At 47.8% G+C, this 17,827-nt stretch overlaps 1 protein-coding gene across 2 annotated transcripts; it reads right to left on the bottom strand.

Annotated features, from left to right (window-relative positions):
* Positions 1–11: 11 nt before the first annotated feature.
* Positions 12–17,214, bottom strand: Tdrd6 (tudor domain containing 6). Of its 2 annotated transcripts, none has more exons than XM_057751512.1 (5): positions 11,166–17,214; positions 7,761–7,888; positions 6,250–6,339; positions 2,047–2,110; positions 12–471 (listed from the first exon to the last, which is right to left on the bottom strand). In XM_057751512.1, exons 1-5 carry the CDS (start codon positions 17,212–17,214, stop codon positions 431–433), a joined length of 6,372 nt encoding a protein of 2,123 aa, XP_057607495.1. In that variant the 3' UTR covers positions 12–430. The 2 variants fall into 2 exon arrangements, with proteins under 2 accessions (XP_057607495.1, XP_057607496.1); XM_057751513.1 differs by having other exon boundaries at positions 7,761–7,885.
* Positions 17,215–17,827: the final 613 nt, after the last annotated feature.

Here is a 17,827-nt window from a genome sequence, read left to right as displayed (position 1 = left end):
ACAGTTGAAACAGAAAAGCAGCTACCTATTAAGGAGACCAATGGGGCAAAGTTTCAAAATCAAAACAGTGGTTCTGAAGATTTGGCTAACAGCCAGGCCGCCTGGTAGCATCCTGTCATTCTCATCATGAACCTAGAATTTTCTATTTTAATATAAACAATCTATTGAAAACATACCATTTTTATGAATATAGTAATGTGTTAGCAAATTGTTTGGCAAAATAAATTATCGTGGCTGAGAAGAAAGACGACAGGCTGCAAGGCAAGCCCAGATGCCTCGAAAGAACAATGAACCGGCTGCTTCGCCAACCCGACACCTATAGTTTCCATAAGATCAGTTTCCCCCTTGAGGACAGCTGCCAGGGGTCACACGCTTTGCGTTTGCTCTGGGTACCGTGTGACTTGTGAAAGGCAGCCTCGGACTGGCAGGTCTATATATTCAGAGTTGTATCGGCATCACCTTCACACTCCTCTGAAAAAGAAGAAAGGTCTGAGTCAAGAAAGCATCCAGACAACAGGGCAGGAAGAAAGGAAGGATGGCCTAAGGGGTACCCAGAATCATTATAAAGAAGTAAGGTGTTTTCTTTCTAATACTCCGGCTCTCTGTGCCTAGTACCAACACTTACTTAGGACATGATGAAATTAGCTCATTTCATCTCTTTCTAGAATGAGGAGGGCATACAAGGTGACCGATCAGCTTGTGGATTAGCCTGGCTTTCCCACATTCCACTATGGTCACAAGGAGCCCATTTCCTTCTGAATATGCTGTGATTCTAAGAACCAGCATGCTGGCCCAGTCTGTTTTTCCTTTATCTAGTATATGTGTGTGCATGTGCCTGTGTGTGTGCATGCATGTATGGGTATGTGTGTGAAAGCAGAGACAACTTGGCAGGAGTCAGTTCCTCCTTACACCATGTACTGGTTAGGCGGGGTTTTTTTTTGTTTTGTTTTGTTTTGTTTTTTGAAGTTGACACACGTTAGGGTCAACGAGGAAAAAGGAACTTAAAATTGAGAATATCCCTCCGGTAGACTGGACTTTAGGCAAGTCTGTGGGACTTTTCCACGTGGGAGAACCTACTGCCGACTATGGGAGGTGCCAGCCCTGGGTAGGTGGTCCTGGGAGGCCTAAGGAAAGTAGCTGATGATGAACGAGAGCAAGCCAGCAAGCAGCATCCCTCCATGGTTTCTGCGTCTGCTCCTGCCCGAGTTCTTGCCCTGAATTTCCTCAGTGATGGGCTGTGACTGCACTGTCCCAGATAAACTCTCCTCCAAGTTGCTTTTGGTCATGCTGTTCATCATGAAAGCAAACTGGAACACATCACGTGGGATCCAGGGACAGAACGCAGGTCAGCCAGGGCTTGGCACTGGGCTGCTATACCCACTGAGCCACATGGCCACCCACCCAGGTACTGTTTGTGAAAAAGGAATGTGAAGTTCTGGGAATAGTCAACAAACTGAATCTTGTCATGGAGATAAGCTAATGTCCAGAAAGAAATTCCAAAGACTGACAGACAGATAAATTCAATACTTAAGTAATTCTGAGCAAGCACCTAATTTTTAGGTTCTATGTATTGTTTTGTGGGATGTAGAGAATGGCTAGGTACGTGCACAGCACATGGGCGCACAGCCCATGCGCGTGGAGGTCAGGGGACAATCTGCAGATGTTTCTCCTTTCACCACGTGGTTTGAACTCAAGTGCCTTCCCCTGCTCACTGATGCCAGCCATCTTGCTTGCCCCGAAAAAAATCAATCCACGCTTTTTAAAATGTTAACTTGACAAGTACAGAAGTTAACTTCCAAGACATATTCAAAACATCAACAAAATTCTCTCGGACATCTTCCCCCCGCCCCCCCCCTTGGACATTTTAACAAGTCTTCTTATTGACCCCATCAACTGCATTTAAACATTTTATCACCCCACCCTGCCCCCACCCCCGCCGCCACCTGGTTCCACTGACACCCACAGACGCTGAGAGATTAAAGCTGTCTGCAAGTCTTGGGCATTCTGGCTGACGAAAGGGGCTGTGGCTTTAGACAGACAGGTTACCTTTGACAGCGGTGTCAACCGACGACACAAAGGAAAGCTCCTTCTCCACTGTTTGGAATGCGGCCTAGCAAACGGAACCTCTGAGTTATTATCGTTATTAAAGTTGTAAGCACGCACACAATAGTTTAGAGTCAGAACCTCACCACGGATGACGAGAAATGGTCATAAATTCCTGATGAGTGGTCGTGGTTTGGTTACAGAGCCAGGCATCAGGATCATAAATGAGCCTCTGTTTGCCAAGCTCTCCTTCCCAGTCCCATCTCTGGGGGAACATTCCACACAGGCAGGAAAGTTCCTTTCGTGGATGCATGCTCTCCCAACCCTGGTGGCTTTGTCTGATGAAGGAAGGAGAAGGTGTTTGTGCAAATGGGTGTGCTAGTGTGCACCTATAGTCCCAGCACTTGGGTGAGGAGACAGAGGGTCAAAAGTTCAAGGTCATCCTCCACTATGGGGAGCTCAAGGCCAGCCTGGGAAGATGCAGTGTACTTGGCCCTAAAGGGAACATTCACACTGTACCCGCTGCACTCCACACTCAGATCACTGTAGAAGGGAGCAGTAAGAGTCGGTGGCCGTGCTTGGCTACAGGTGTGTTCTCAACCCAGCAGGGCAGCGGCACACACAGAATCTTAAGACAGCACGCACAAGTCCTATGCAAACCCAAGTTTGACCAAGCCCAGCACAGAGATGGGTGTTGAGGCTTAAGTCCCACCCCTAGCCATGGGGACACTGGCAACTGGGAAAAGAGGCGACAGTTTTCTCTGGAGCCAAGCAGCTGCTAAGTCAACTCTGCCCCAGTGCCAAACCACATGCTCAGTGCCTGGGCAGCACAAATCAGTCTGGAAGGGTAGAAAACAAAAAGGATTCCAGGTTGGGTGGGTGGGGAGTGAATCTGGAAAGAGCTGGGGAAGGGGTGGGGGGGTTCAAAGTTGGGTGGGTTGGGGAGGGGACCTGAAAAAAGCTGGGAAAAGGGGGGGGGGTTCAAAGTTGGGTGGGTGGGGGAGGGGACCTGGAAAAAGCTGGGAAAGGGGGGTTCAAGGTTGGGTAGGTGGAGGAGGGATGGTACCTGGAAAGAGCTGGGGAAGGGGGGTTCAAGATTGGGTGAGTGGGGGAGGGCAGTGAGTCTGGGAAGAGCTGGGGAAAGGGGGGTTCAAGGTTGTGTGGGTGGGGGAGGGGATGGTACCTGGAAAGAGCTGGGGAAAGGGGGGTCAAGGTTGGGTGGGGGGAGGGGAGTGGACTGGAAAGAACTGGGGGAAGGGAGGTGAATATGATCAAAACACATTGCCTGGAACTCTCAATGAACTGAAAAAAGAAAAGAAAAAAAATATAAGCCAAGCTTTGAAAAAAATGGGAAATGGGTCATCACTCTTCAAATAGCTACTACCATTGATGGTGAGACCCAAGTTATTAATGATTATGGTCCCTTCAATAACTAATAGCATTATATGCAAGGGAAGCTTACTGGTAAGACATTCTGTGGTAAAACTAAATCAGACAAAAATTCTGAAAAGAAATCAGAAAGACACCTAGACACGAATAGCTTCATGTGTCATAAAGTAATGTATAGATGACTCATAACACGCGTATAAGTGGGTACTATCTGAGCTTGCCCACTTCAGAGAGAGGGTCATTTAAGTCCCATCAAACAATGGTGACACTTTTCTCCTAAGTAGTTTCTCAGTATCTGCTGATTGGCTTAGTTAAGGCCACCAGCAATTGTATCTATGAACGTCCTATTCAGGTATTCCTAAGTAGGTCCTCCCGCTCTGCTTTGGTTGCTACAGGCATTTTATCCAACTAGAATTCTACATGCCTCTCCAAAGTCCACAGTGAGAGCCAAGCAGAAGGATAAAGAAATGGAGTAAAATTGTAACCGGCTGCTGTGGTCCACAAAGGGGGTAAAGAGCAAAGCCCACCACATTAGCAACCACATACTCTGAAGATGTGCAGGCCCTGTATGTCATACCTTGCTTCCAGCCTTCTGGTTGCAGCCAGTATGGAGTGAGCTGGCTCCCTAACCTCTCTCTTCTACTCATCACAGTTGTCCCTTCTGGACACAATGAAAACAGGCAAACACTGGGCAAAGACAAGAAAACTGGGACACGGGAGGTGGGTGTTTTACTCCCCATCCCCACCTGTATTGCTTTTGCACCGAGGGTAGGCCTGTGTATGGCCAATAGCTAGGCAGGATTTCCAGGCACAGAGGATTCTGGGAAGAAGGGTGGAGTCATGAGAGGACACAGAGGAAGCATGCCATGTAGGAGATGAGTTAACAAGCCAGGAGCCATGTGGCAGCATGTAAATGAATAGCAATGGGTTAATTTAAGTTATAAGAGCTAGTTAGAAACAAGCCTAAGCTATTGGCTGTCACAATAAGTCTCTGTATAGTGATTGGGAGCTGGCTAGCGGGACAGAGAAAGACACTATGGACCTGAGTTCCATCAACAGCATTCATATAAAAAGCAGGGTATGGAGGAGCATGCTTGTAATTCCTTTGTAGACAGTGGCAGAGATAGGCAGCAACCTGAAGCTTGCTGTCCAGTCAACACAGTCAAACTGAAGAGCCCCAGTTCCCAGTGAGAGACCCTGTCTCGAAACCAAACCCACCAGGGGGGATGGCTCCTGAGGAACACGAGGTTGACCTCTGTCCTCCACGTGCATACACAGGTGTACACACACATGTATTCCCTCCACATCCAAAAGGTGATATACAACACAGAGGAATTCTCAGGGGTGAGAAAGCACACGCTTTGTTAGCCCTAGCACCAACTATGAGCTATGGCTAAGTTTCGAAACAGCCCTGCGTTGTGCTTGGCCACAGTAGCCCGGGAGGTTCTCATACCTGTCTATCACTGTGTAAGTTCCAAAATGACGCCCCAGTAGCTGAAGTATTGAGCACACCTGAGCAACACGGCAAAAGCCTTGAAAACTGAACGGGCATGAGAACCATGAGCCATCGACAGATGGCGATTACAGCAGGAACCTCTGTCAACCAACTACTGAAACTACAAAACCAGGGGATGTGTACAGGACCTGGGTCTTAATAGATTTGGAATGCTCAGTACATTACCCAGAATAACCCAGCTCACAAGGAAGAAGGGAAACTTGAACCATTTCTCCAGGGAAAAGCCAGCCGACAGAGGTGAAGTGATGACCAGGCATTGCAGAGAATTCAAATGCAGCCATCCAAACACACAAACTTCCTTACCCAGGGACACATCCTGAAGGCTGTGGAAATCGCCCACCATTATAGTCCTCACAGACTGTGATGCCCCAGGCTGCAGCATCACCCGTGTTTGCCATGTGTGAAAGAATCTTGAAATTCAGTGTGAGCAGTAAATGGTGATGGGAACCAAAGCTCCAGCCTGCTTGGCTTTGCAGAGGGCGGACAACAGAGGCTGCAACCTTTTCATATTTAAATTTTAAAAACAGTTCTTTTGTTTATGTGTATGGGTGTGTCTGTGTGGGTGTGTGCAGGACGAGTGCAGGTGTTCTTGGGGGCCAGAAAGGGCGTCAGATCCCCTGGAGCTGCTCAACCTGGGAGCTGGGAGCCCAACTCAGGTCCTCTGCAAAGCAGCAGGTGACCTTAGCTCTGAGCTACCTCTAGCAACTTCGTTTTAAATTTTGTCCTATTTTTTGTTTTTTTCATCAAAAAATAAAAAATACACCATATGAGACATCAATACCAATTTCTTCCTTCCTTCCTTCCTTCCTTCCTTCCTTCCTTCCTTCCTTCCTTCCTTCCTTCCTTCCTTCCTTCCTTCCTTCCCTCCCTCGGTCCCTCCCTCCCTCCCTTCCTTTCTACCCTTCTCCCTTTGTTTTTGTGAGACAGGGTTTCTCTGTGTAGTCCTGGCTATCCTAGAACTCACTCTGTAGACCAGGCTGGGCTCAAACTCAGAGATTCTTCTGCCTCTGCCTTCCCAAGTACTGGGATTAAAGGCATGGACACCACCACCTGGCTCATTTTCTTTTTCATTCTTTAACCTCAAAGTGAAAATTCAAGGAGTAAACCATGAATGATTAGTTTCCCCAAGTGATACATGACCTCCAATCCCAGAAACATTTGGCATTGATGTTCTCAACTGTTGTTGATACAGTTTTTCCTCCTTCATTTTTCCTAACACTGGGGCTTTGAAAAGTGCTTGTCCAACTGTCTTGAAAAATGAATAGCAATGCTTGCATTAGTTAATGCTTACACAGTCATACCTCAGAGGGGTTCTTATCTACCTTGGGGATACCATTCCAGACATTCTCGGGGCTTACTGTCTCCTCCTCGCCATTTGAAAGGTTCAAAACCTACAAGAGGAAAGAGACCACTTAGTAACAAAACCAGGCAAACGCCACAAACTGTAAGAGTGAAAACAATTTCATCAGTGGCTGGGGGTATGGCCCTGTTGGTAGGGGGCTTGCCTAGCATGCAGAGCTCTAGGCTCAGCCCCCAGGGGTAGCGATGTATGCCTGTCAGCCCAGTGCTGGAGAGGTAGAGTCAGGGGGCTTAGATGCTCAAGGAAACCCCTTGCCACATATAGTTTCAGACCAGCCTGGGTTACGTGAGACATTGCCTCAAAAGAAAAGAAAATGGTTATATTAAATTTTACCCTCTATTTTAAATGCACTAGTATAAACACGTTGAATATGTATATTAAGAGATAAAAAATAATTAAAATTTAGACCTCAAGTGTTCCAAATTTAATGGAAAAAGATCTACAGTCAGGCAAAGACAATAGAACGCAGTACATACAGTTCTGCCCCCCAAAGTCTGCTTCTGCATGCTCAAACACTCAGATATACAGCTTTTTCTTGGGAGTAGAGTTTGAAGCTACAGGGAAATCAACACAGTAACAGCAGAGTGTTTCTCAGAAGAAATGGGTAAAGGAAATATTTAAAGATAATTTGGAATTAATTACGTGGTGAGCCAGACATGGTGGTGCACACCTTTAATCCTAGCACTTTGGAGGCAGAGGCAGGCAAATGCCTGAATTCGAGGCCAGCCAGGGCTACACAGAGAAATCCTGTCTCAAAAAACAAACGAGATAAACAAATCTACAGAAACACTCAGCAGAGTGTTGCCTGCGTAATGTTTAAGGAAATTCATGTACATTCTACACAGTGGTTCTCCTATTTTAAGATTTGGTTATGTGTGTGTGTGTGTGTGTGTGTGTGTGTGTATGTCTTTATACACACCACGCACATGCAGGGCCAATTCATTAAAGTCTTGGATATGCAAGTGAAAAAAGAATACAAGGCATTTTTCTTTTGGGACGTATGGCTCACATACAGCCAGAAGAGGGCGCTTGTTCCAGTGGCGCTAGAGTTACAGGTGGTTGTGAGCTGCCTGACAGGAGTTGTGGGAACCCATCTCTCAGTCTTAATGGTGTAAAAAATGTATATTCTTGAATCCCCAGCTCCAGAAATTCAGACTTGGTAAGTCAAGGCAAGGCTCAGGAATTTAAAGAAGAGGCCAGCAATTTTAGACTATCTGGCTTTCCAGATTGCAGAAAACAAAACAAAATAATACCACAACAAACTCTAAATCCCTAAATGCCAGTGTTTCCATTCAAAAGTGAGGTAGATTTGATTCTCACAAACTTCATCAAGGTGCCAGGAGAAATGAGCAGGGATAAACAAATAGCCCTGGGATCTCAGACAGTCTGGGGACATCAGTAAAGCTCTTACAGCACACACCCCTTGAAATAAAGTCCTTCACCTTCCCTTACCCTTGTTCCTTCTTCGGCTAGTTCCAGAATCTCACACTTAGACCACGTGTTCTTTAGGCTTGACCACACGACGCATTTCGATCCAACAGAGAAGCCTTTCAGAGTGTAGGTGTTCTGTAGCTGAACTGCTAAATTGAATACAGGAAGACTCAGTGTGCACAGCCTAGCACCTTAGCGTGAGACATGCAAGAGAAGCGCTTTCCTAGTCTAAGTTTACCGTCCGTGTTTAATCAGTTACATGCAAGGCGTATGTTAGTAGATTTTCTAAGTATCTTTTCCTTCAATTATATAATATGTAATATTATATATAATATATAATACATGTATGTATGTATGTGTATGTATATGGGGCCCCAACTCTATATAATATTCACTATGTCTACAAAACAACAAAACTAAAATCATCATTAAATTTGACCTCTAACAACTTAAGACTACTACTAAAAGCTGGTAATGTCCCTATCAGTGAAAGTGTCTCAGCTTCATGGCCTATACCCTACCATATACACAACTATGAACATTAAAGTCTTGGATATGCATGTGAATAAAAGAATACAAGGTATTTTTCTTCCCAGTCTGGGCTATATGGCTAACATAATGATCCCCAGTTCCATCCAATTTTCTGCAAATGCCATGATTTCACTTTTCTTTGTGGCTAAATAAGATTCCGCAGAGTGTGTTTCCCACATCTGTGGTGTTGAATCATCTGCTGATGGACATCCAGACGACTCATTCACAGCTCTTTGTGGGTCATGCAGCAATAACACAGATAAGCAAGTGTGCTGGCTGGTTTTATGTCAACAACAAGCTAGAGTAATTTATAGTAAGAGGGGCTCTCAGTTGAGACAATGACTCCCTAAGATCTGCCTGTGGGCAGGCCTGTGCTGCATTTTCATGACTGATGACGTCACAACGGGCCCATCCCATTGTTGGCGAGCCATAGGGATCAAGCCAGGGAGCAGCACCCATCTGTGGCTTCTGTACCAGCTCCTGGCTAGAGATTCCGGCCATGACTTGCCTGGATGAGGGACTACAAGCTAGAAAATAAAGCAAACACTTTCCTCCCCAAGTTGCTTTTGGTCAAGGTGTTTTATCATGAAACTCTAATCAAGGCAGCAAGACCACATGGGAGGACTTAGGAGCCCTTTGGATACATACCCAGGGATGGATGTATTTATTACAGTTCCATTTTTAACTTTTTGAGAAATCTCCTTACCAATTTTTACGGTGGCTATACCAGTTTCTACTCCCACTAGCGGCGCATAAAGGCTCCTCGTTCATCTCATCTGGGCCAACATTTGCTGTCATTTGTTTTCCTGATGACAGCCCTGGTGGCATGAGGAATTTCAAAGTCCTTTAATTTGCCTTTTCCCTGATGGTCAAGGACATTAGATGTGTTAAAATATTTCGCGTGTCTTCTTTTGAGAATTGTCTACTCAGTCAATTGGTCAAGTTATTGATCAGAAAATTTTGTGGGTTTTAAATGTTTAATTTTTAAAGATCTTTGTATATTTCAAATGTTAGCCATCTGTATGAAATACAGCTGGCAAAGATTCTCACCCATTCTGAACATCTTTTTAAAAATTTGATTTTCAATTATGTTTGAATCTGGGTGTGTATATGTGCACACGTGTGGGTACCCAGAAGCCAGAAGAGGGATCTCTTGGACCTAGAGTTACAGGTGGTTATTGTTAGGAATATTTCCTAACCAAGCTCTCTGACGGCGCAAATTCCCAATCAAGCCAAATCAAAACAAGCCGAATTAAGAAATACCCAGGTTTAATGGGAGATCTGCGCTCTTGGGTGGCCCTGAGGGGGAAACAGGAAGCCGCAGAAAAGAGACCCCCAGGAGGAAGAAAGGGGGACCACGTGTTCTTCTTTTGGAGGACCACTTAAGTACCCTGGGGAGTGGTCCTGACCCCACCCCCAGGGAGGGGTCACGACCTGGCCTGCTGGGATTTGAAGTCCAGACCAGGCCTAGGGGCTGAGATAGATGCCAGGGACTGGGGCCTATGCTCCCAACCTAACAGTTATGAGCTCGAGTCTTCTGCAAGAGCACTGTGTACTACTGACCCATGAGCCAGCTCACTATCCCCTGAACAGGCTTTCAGGGCTTAATACACAGGCTTCAACCCTGGATGACAGTACAAGATGCTTTTAACTTGTAAACTCTTTGCGACAGGGACTAAGACAATGGCCAGAGGAGACTGCACTATGGTGTCAACACTGAGGATTTCTTGGTAATAAGAATCTGTGATTTTCATTCTCCTTAAACTGTTACTTTCTCTATTTTTGTATCATTGTTTAAATTCAACAATATAAATATAGATATTTGACAAGCGCAAGGTTGATCACGGAAAGTAAAGAGGGGTAACCATTTAATGTGACTTTCACTGTTTTGTTGTTATTTTCCTGGGACTAGAGAGATGGCCCAGCAGTGAACAATGTGTCCTGGTTTTTCAGAAGATTGTGCTTATTATTTAATAATAATAACTGTGGGAGTTTTGTTGCTTTCTTAAAATCTTTTTAAGAAGCAAAGAAAACAGCAAGTAAAACAGTTAATATTTATCCATTGCACTCTGAGATTTCTCCCGATTTGGCTTTTCTTTATTAAATTAAATCTAATTTTTGTTTAAAGGTTTCTACATGAATGGCAGACTCAACAGATGATACAGTTAGGTCCAGGAAAAAAGCAACAGGCAAAGTGATTCCCACTGTAAATTTATTTAGAGGCATCCTTGACTAAAGGAAGGCCATGTTTTTAAAACTTAGCAAGACGTTTACTGTCTTGATTTTAACATCTAATTCCTTACAGTTCACTTGGGATTGTCCTTTTTTTAGACACAGGATTTAAAGCATTTATTTTGTGTGTAAGGACCTCAGTGTGTGCATGCAGGAGCATGTGGAGGTCACAAAACAGGGCCAGATCCCCTGGAACAGGAGATGCATATGGTATGAGCCACCAGGTGGATGCTGGGAACCAAACCTGGGGCCTCTGCAAAAGCAGTAAATATTCTTGACTGCTAAACTCCTAGCCTCTTAGTCATTTTAGTTTTAAACTAAGAATGAATATTCTGTCATTTCATTCAGCATTTGTCATTGCACACTGATTTTACAACTGTGTTTTCCATGCTTAAAAATGTCCTTCTTCCTGAGGCACAGGGGTGCAGAGACATGTCATCCCGGCACCCAGAGGCTGAGCCAGAAGGCGCAGGAGTTCGCGGTTAGTCTGGTGTACAGACAGAGACTCTCTCTCTAAAATCCAGACAACCAAAATGCAAATCTGAGTACGTTACTTGAATTTAACATTTCTTAAAAATTATAACTCATGTAATAGCTACCCTCCATGTTTTGAGAACAAACAAGAACCACGGAAAGACTCCAAGTTGAAAGAGATCAACACACCTGGTACAGCGCTCCCGCACTTACTCCAGTCTCTGGCGTCTCCCTCGGGGAACAGAGGGGCCAAGGCAGCCGGGTTATCTCTGTTTTCAAACTGTGGAGACTCCTCTTCGAATATGTTCACTTCCTCGTGTGTGGGGGAATCGCTGCTCTTCTCGTGGTGGTGGAGGGGCAGCATGCTCTGGCCGCCATCGGAAGAGGCCACACAGCTAGACTCCCTCTCATCCTCGGCACACCTGGACTTCTGGATGTCCTGACTGACAGTTGCTGATAAAGGACTTATACTGTCGTCCAAAGAAAGCTGGGGCGTGGGCAGTTCCAGTTCTAGCTGCTTCTCGACCTCACAGTCCAGGGGAAGTTGCACCATAAATGGCTCTAGAGCGGCTCCTGCCTCACAGCCTGGGGACAGCGGTGCCCCCGGAGACCCCAGTCCTAGCTCTTCCTTCTCTTCCTCCCCGATAGGAGAGTGCTGTAACTCAATGGTTTCCAATTCTAAGAATTCTTTGCAGTCCTCATCGGGGGAGAGCGGTACCTCTAGTGAATTCAGTTCGGATAACTCCTTCGGCTCACTCGCGTGGGGCATTATTGGGTTAAATCCTGAAATGTGGTAGCTGTCTTCAAACCTGGCTCTGTCCACAAAATGGTAATCCATGCTACTTTCCAGCCTCTCAGAACCCATTTTCCCTTGGCGTGAGTTCTCCAGAACTTCGAAAATGTTATGGGTGCTACGTTCATAGAATTTACTTGGCTTGGTTTCAATGTTTAAATCCTTTTCAATTCTCTCTGAGAACTCACCTGCCCTGCCTTCCACATATAATGTCTTCTCGTGTGCCATTTTATGACCTGGTTTCTTAAGGTCAAGGTCAAGACTGTTGGGCCCAAAGCCACCCTTTCTGTCTGGGCCATGCTTCTCATGGTACAGGTCATTCTTGGGAATGCCCATCTTAGCATATTTCTTCATCTTTTCATTAATGCTTTCGCCCTTGCTTTTCAGCTCCACAATTGCTAAGGGGATGGCACAAACATCCCTTCTGATCTCAAATATTGTTATCTCCAACACATCTTCTGTTACTATCTCATAAAAATAATCATTTCCCTCTTGAGGGCACACCCCGCCAGAGATGGTGAATCCCGAGAGGCAGCACGGGAAGGCTTGCATGGGGACTGATAGAAGTTCAGACGGGATGTTCCACAGTGCTTTTGGGTCCACGCAGTCTTCCATGTTCCCAAAATCCACAAGCCTGACGGACACAAGGTGATCTTCACATAAGTTAGTGATGAGGGCTCTGTAATAATGTCCATCTTCTCTGTACCTCACGATACATGGGTCTCCGATTTGGGGACACTGGAGACAGCTTTTCCGGTCCGCCAGCTGCTTCGCAGCACTCTGAACCTCGGTTTCTAAATACTGCAGCTTCTCAGAATCAGCAAACTGACACCAAAAGTACTCAGGTCCGTCTATCACGGTGGCATAGGCTCTCACCGACTTGGCTTTGGGATTATACCAGTTAAGAAACACTGATGTGTCAATGCTGGGTTTGGCAGTAGACTTTGCACAGTCCCCTTTCATGATTTGGGTAGTAAGTCCCATTTGAGATTTTTCCTTGAACGGAAACCGGCTAATCATATCTTCAGCTATGATTCCATGCTCATCCGCAAGAATCACTTCCCAGGTGCCTTGGAATTTAACAAATTCACATCTTATCTGAACCTCATCCGTCCTTTGGGAAAAGTAGTTCACCATCTCCTTACAGCTCACCATGTCGGGTACCGAAAGCCCCCTAAGGGAGCAATGGAGGCACAGTGCTGGGATCACGGCATCGATGGGGCCAAGCTTACCCGTTTTGTGAGTGTGGACCACAGACATGTTGCCATAATCTATAAACTGTACGGAGAGAAGGTCATTGGGCTGTTGTTCCAGGACCACTGCTCGGTACCACAAATTATCTTCTGAGAAAATGGCACATATCACATCCCCACTTTGCCAAGGCGGGCCCGTGTGACACAGGGGCCTTGTCCTGACATCATTTAATCTCTCTGAAAGATGATTGATCTCAGCTTCATCTTCCATCAGCTGGATATAAAAATCTGAAGGATCATTAATGTGCGAGACATACACAGAGGTCTTAAAACCAGGCGCTATTGTCTTTTGCGGGAACTCACAGAACTTTGGAGGCAGGTCTTTGCTGCCCGGTTCCCCAATTCTTCTCTCAGGAAGGGCAGAGTCTAGTTTGGGAGCACTCGTGGATGAGTTGCCAAACATATCTTCTTTCTTTTCCCTCGCTAATGGAAACCCTCCGTCATCTTTGTTTCCCACAGAGTCCTGATATGAGACTAGATTGGCCCTTGAGGAGCCCTGTAAATATCTGAGCTCCTTAACTCCTGGACTGATCTTGGGTTTGCAGGATTCACCCATTCTCTCTCTACTGCGCGATCTGCCCTCTCCCGGTTTACTCAAATACTCTGTGGGGGATGAGTTCACATTCTCACTTCTATCTTCAAGGGTTTCGGTCACACAGAGGATTATTTCATTCTCTCTGTCATTTTTTCTTGTGCTGTTTCGGTAACCAAGGAGCCCTAGCTTCTCATTAACACTAGCGTTAATTTGGACACTTTCATCATAGAGCTCTATAATCAGGCATCCATCTGGGTCTTTGGCGACGACTAAAGCCTTCAACGACTTATCTAAAACCGTCTCCTGAAACCACGCTGTAACCTCTCCTGGGATATGATGAGGAATGTCCGATAATGAACATTTAATGGCTTGCATGGGTAAGAGCAGAACATCGTAGGCATCTTGAGGGATTGGGAGCAGATGGTCACTTGCTACATAAGTGTTTCCAAAATCAACAAAGAAGATTTTATTTGGCTCTTTTTCGATTACTCCCCTATACCAGTTACCATCGGTATATTGGGCAAGGCACAAAGTTCCAGGGACCAAGGGGGATGCCTTTACATCCAGCAAGGCTTTACTTAGCTGCATAATGTTGTATGATAATTGTTCTAAAATATTCGTATTTCTTGCGAGTTGGCAATAAAATGTCCAAGGGTCCTCCACATGTGTCACGTACACCAATTCTTCACTTCCGATTTTTAGGTCATGTGTAGAATAGTAGTAAGAATGGAGCTGAAGAGAGGGCTCCAGAGGCTTCTGAAGTTTTACTGGCCTAGCAAGTCTCTTTTCTACTAAAAAATGGCAGGCACTCTGAAAAGGTGTTAGCAAGTCCACAACATTGAACCACTCTTCATCATGCCTCGATGCCAAAGCAAAGAGTGTGCATTTTAATTCTAAGTTATTCTGCCAAGCATCATCTATAAACCCACTAAAAACCTTCACCGCCTTTTCGTCCCAAACAAAGGGGTTGTCACCAGTTGGCTGGATTAAATTGTAAAGACTGCACCGAAATGCCTGAGCTCTCACCTTGAGAAAGGCATCACTAATGGAGAGTATGTTCCTCACGGATATCACATCTTTGTCTCCGTAGTCTACAAACACTACCCTGACGTGCTCCAGAGACGGCGCGCCACTAATCACAGCTCTGGACCATCTTCCGTTTGCTGTTCGGATTGCCAGACAAGCGCGTGTGTCCCCCTCGTAGGGAGCAGGTTCGCTTTTGCAATAGTCCTCAATATCACACATCAGGGTTTGGAATCCCTGCGCATTCCTCATCAGCTGACACCAGAAGGAGCCAGGGGTTTCGATGTGAGACACCTTCACTTCAACGGTACTGCCCACTTCCAGCTCTCCTTTACCACAGCAGTCTGGCATCGTTTTCAGGTAATTCAGTGTAAGGAGAGAATAATCGGTTGTTACCTTCTCTCTGTCCTGTCCAGTCTGTCCAGTGAGAACATTTGAAAGGCTTACTGTATCAGTCAAAGCTTCAGAAAGAGATGTGGGTTTGTTGTCTTTCTTGGCTTTCTGTTCTCCTTCGACATTTTTGGCAGAAGATATTTTGTTGGTCTCTGCAATAAAATGACTTGAACCGTGCCCCGGGGCGTGGGCACCGAGTCTGGCGTTTCCTTTCGTTTCAAACTCCTGGTACTTGGCGTATCCAGCTTGAGCAATGACTTTGCTAATGTTTTCCTCCCCTGTTCTGGATTCATCAAGAATCTCTATGACATACTGATGATCCTGCTTATCAAGAATGTGGACCACTAATTCTTTGTGGAGCACTGTCTTTTTAAAAAATGAAATCGCCTCCTGGCTCCAACTTTTCCCCAAAGGCCAGATGTCGGCCAAGGAGCACTTCAGAGCCAATATTGGCAGCTGCCTGAACTGGGGGAGCAACATCCTCACGTCACCCCAGTCCATGGTCTCAGAATTACCCCTGTCTACCAAGAACACCTCCACACTCTTGCTGATTAGCCGGGTGACCATGGCGCGGTAGTAACCGTTTTCTTTCCACTTGACACAGCAGAGGCCGTGGGGCTCAGGCTTCAGAACGACCCCGTCCAGCTTGCTGGCCGATGAATAGAAGCTGCACATTCTCTTCAGCAACTTGTTGAAGGTGCTCTTGTGCTTTCTCAGGCGAATCCAGAACTCAGAAGGGCTCTTAACAAACTCCACCTGAGCGTCATAGAAGGCGTTCATCTTCAACCTGATGTGTCTTAAGGAAGGGAGGGAAACTTCCTCCTCCATCTCCTCGGCAGGGGACGGAGACTGGAGCGTCATCTCCGCTTCCTCCTCCTCTTCCTCCTCTATCCCCTGGCTCTGAAGAAATCGGTCAGCCAGGCAACAGGACTGTACTCCGAACACACTGTTGAGGTTAATTCCGTCTTCCCCGTACAGGGTGACATAATACATGTGCTCGAAGGAGCAGTAAAATTCAATCTTCGCATTCACCGCCTGGCCCAGGATCAGAGCTTTCAAGTCACCTACTTGGGACCGGGACCAGCCTCTCCCACAGTCCCAGAGCCCATACAGAGCACAAGGGTAAGTCACCACAGGCATTCGAAAATACTCGGGCAGCAAGTAGCGAAGGCTGCTGCAGCTCACTAGCTCTTTTCTGCCGTAATCAACGTGAAGCACCTGGGCACAGCGCTGAGGCCTGAAAGTCTCAAGCAAGAGAGCCCGGTACCACTGTCCGTCTAAGCCACAGGAGGCACATGGAGACCCCGGCTTGTCTGGGCTCTCCTCCCTCTGCTCCCAGGTGGCACTGCCTGAGTCCTCATCCTCTGTCCCCGTGGGCGCCCGATATACCTGAGCCATGCTCTCCGAGAGGCGGTGGATCTCCTGCGACAGACTCCGAAGTTGGCAGTGAATACGGTGGGGATGGCACACTTGGGTTACAACCACAGGCTCCGTCACTCCCAGCTGCAGTTGGGGATAGAAGTAATCCAAGCCAGGATGCTCTTGTTTGGGGGCGGCTCGCGGGAGAACTGGAGCTCCAGAGCTGCCCAGCCCAGCTGCAGTCAGGTAGCGTTTGAGCAGCGAGCAGAAGAGACTGTCCGGCACGTGCCTGGCCAGGCCCAGCTCTTCCATCTGCTGAGACACAGCGGGCACCTCCAGCAGCACCAGGCGATGGAGGAGCAGCACGTCCAGGACCCGTCCGTGCACCTCCTTACCCTGCAGGTTGCTAAGGAAGTCCACGGCACTGGGGGACCAGTGCTGGGGTTCGCCACCGCCGGTGCCACCGCCGCCCGCGGGCACCAGGCCGGCCAGCACACAGCCCAGCACCTCCGAGGGCAGGTGGAAGAACTCGCTGCGCCCCGGTGCCAGCGAGCCCGCGCCAGCCGTAATGGTGCGGCCCTCATCCAGCAAGAAGACGCGGCTGTCCTGCGCCTGGCGGCTGACCACGCGACAGCGGTGCCACATGAGTCCCACCTGCACCAGGCACAGCTCTCCCGGCGATGCCGAGGCCCCACCCAGAGCCCACGGGCCTCGCGTGGCTGCGGCCTCCTGGATCTCCCGACTCAGCCGCACGTACTCTTCCCGCCGCTGGCCCACCAGTCCCCAAAGCTGCACCGGGATCACCTCGGGATGCACGTCCACGAAGGACACCCGCAGGGCCAGGGAGGCCCCCGGAGTGGGCAACCCTGGAGTCGAACTCATGTCTGCGGCTGGCGCAAAGCTGCCCCGCGCGTCCGGAGATAGTCCCACCTAGCCAGGCCGGGGCCACCGACGCAAGGGAAAGGACGCCTGGAGAGGCTACCCTTCGGCCAGGAGCCCAGCGCAGGGCCTCGGGGACTCGCGACTGGTAGCAGCCGGCGGCCGGCCAACCGCCCACCGCGCCTCGCAGGTTGGCAGCGCGTGGCTGCTCGCCTTTCCGGCGCGGGGGACCTCAACGCTGTCTGGACGGTAGCCTCCTGGCACAGGAGACACCCGGGGGCCGCCAGCAAGCCTGGAGGAGGCAGGATTAGACTGCTGCCTTCTTCTTTCCAGGACGCTTTGACTCGGGGATGCTCAGTGGGAGGGACTGACTGAGATCCACGAGGAGGGCGGGGCTGAGAGGTCACTTCCTTTCGGGTTTTCCTGCATTGGATGGAGCGCTGCGCGCCTGGCACGGTGTGAGCCATTGAAGTTCCTGAAGAGCCACCAGGAAGGAAAAAAATGGAGGCGCCAACGGTGCCTTCCTGGACGTTGAGGCTGGAACTTTCATTGCTGTAGGCAAGGCCTAGCTGAGGCTCAGCAGTGCGCTTGCGCAGGGCACAGATGAATTTCCCCT

This window comes from Chionomys nivalis, chromosome 19 (assembly GCF_950005125.1).
Source record: "Chionomys nivalis chromosome 19, mChiNiv1.1, whole genome shotgun sequence".
Classification (NCBI taxonomy): Eukaryota; Metazoa; Chordata; class Mammalia; order Rodentia; family Cricetidae; genus Chionomys; species Chionomys nivalis.
Note: the sequence above shows the minus strand (reverse complement) of the source record. Positions and strands in the feature narration are given on the sequence as shown.

What these genes read in the sequence shown, in the direction of transcription:
- Tdrd6 (XM_057751512.1), bottom strand. Translation starts at nt 17,214, where the DNA reads ATGAGTTCGACTCCAGGGTTGCCCACTCCGGGGGCCTCCCTGGCCCTG. An exon ending in TAGCCGAAGAAGGAACAAGG is followed by an intron (nt 6,340 to 7,760) that starts GTAAGGGAAGGT and finishes TTCCTCTTGTAG; the next exon opens with GTTTTGAACCTTTCAAATGG. An exon ending in TAGATAAGAACCCCTCTGAG is followed by an intron (nt 2,111 to 6,249) that starts GTATGACTGTGT and finishes TCCGTTTGCTAG; the next exon opens with GCCGCATTCCAAACAGTGGA.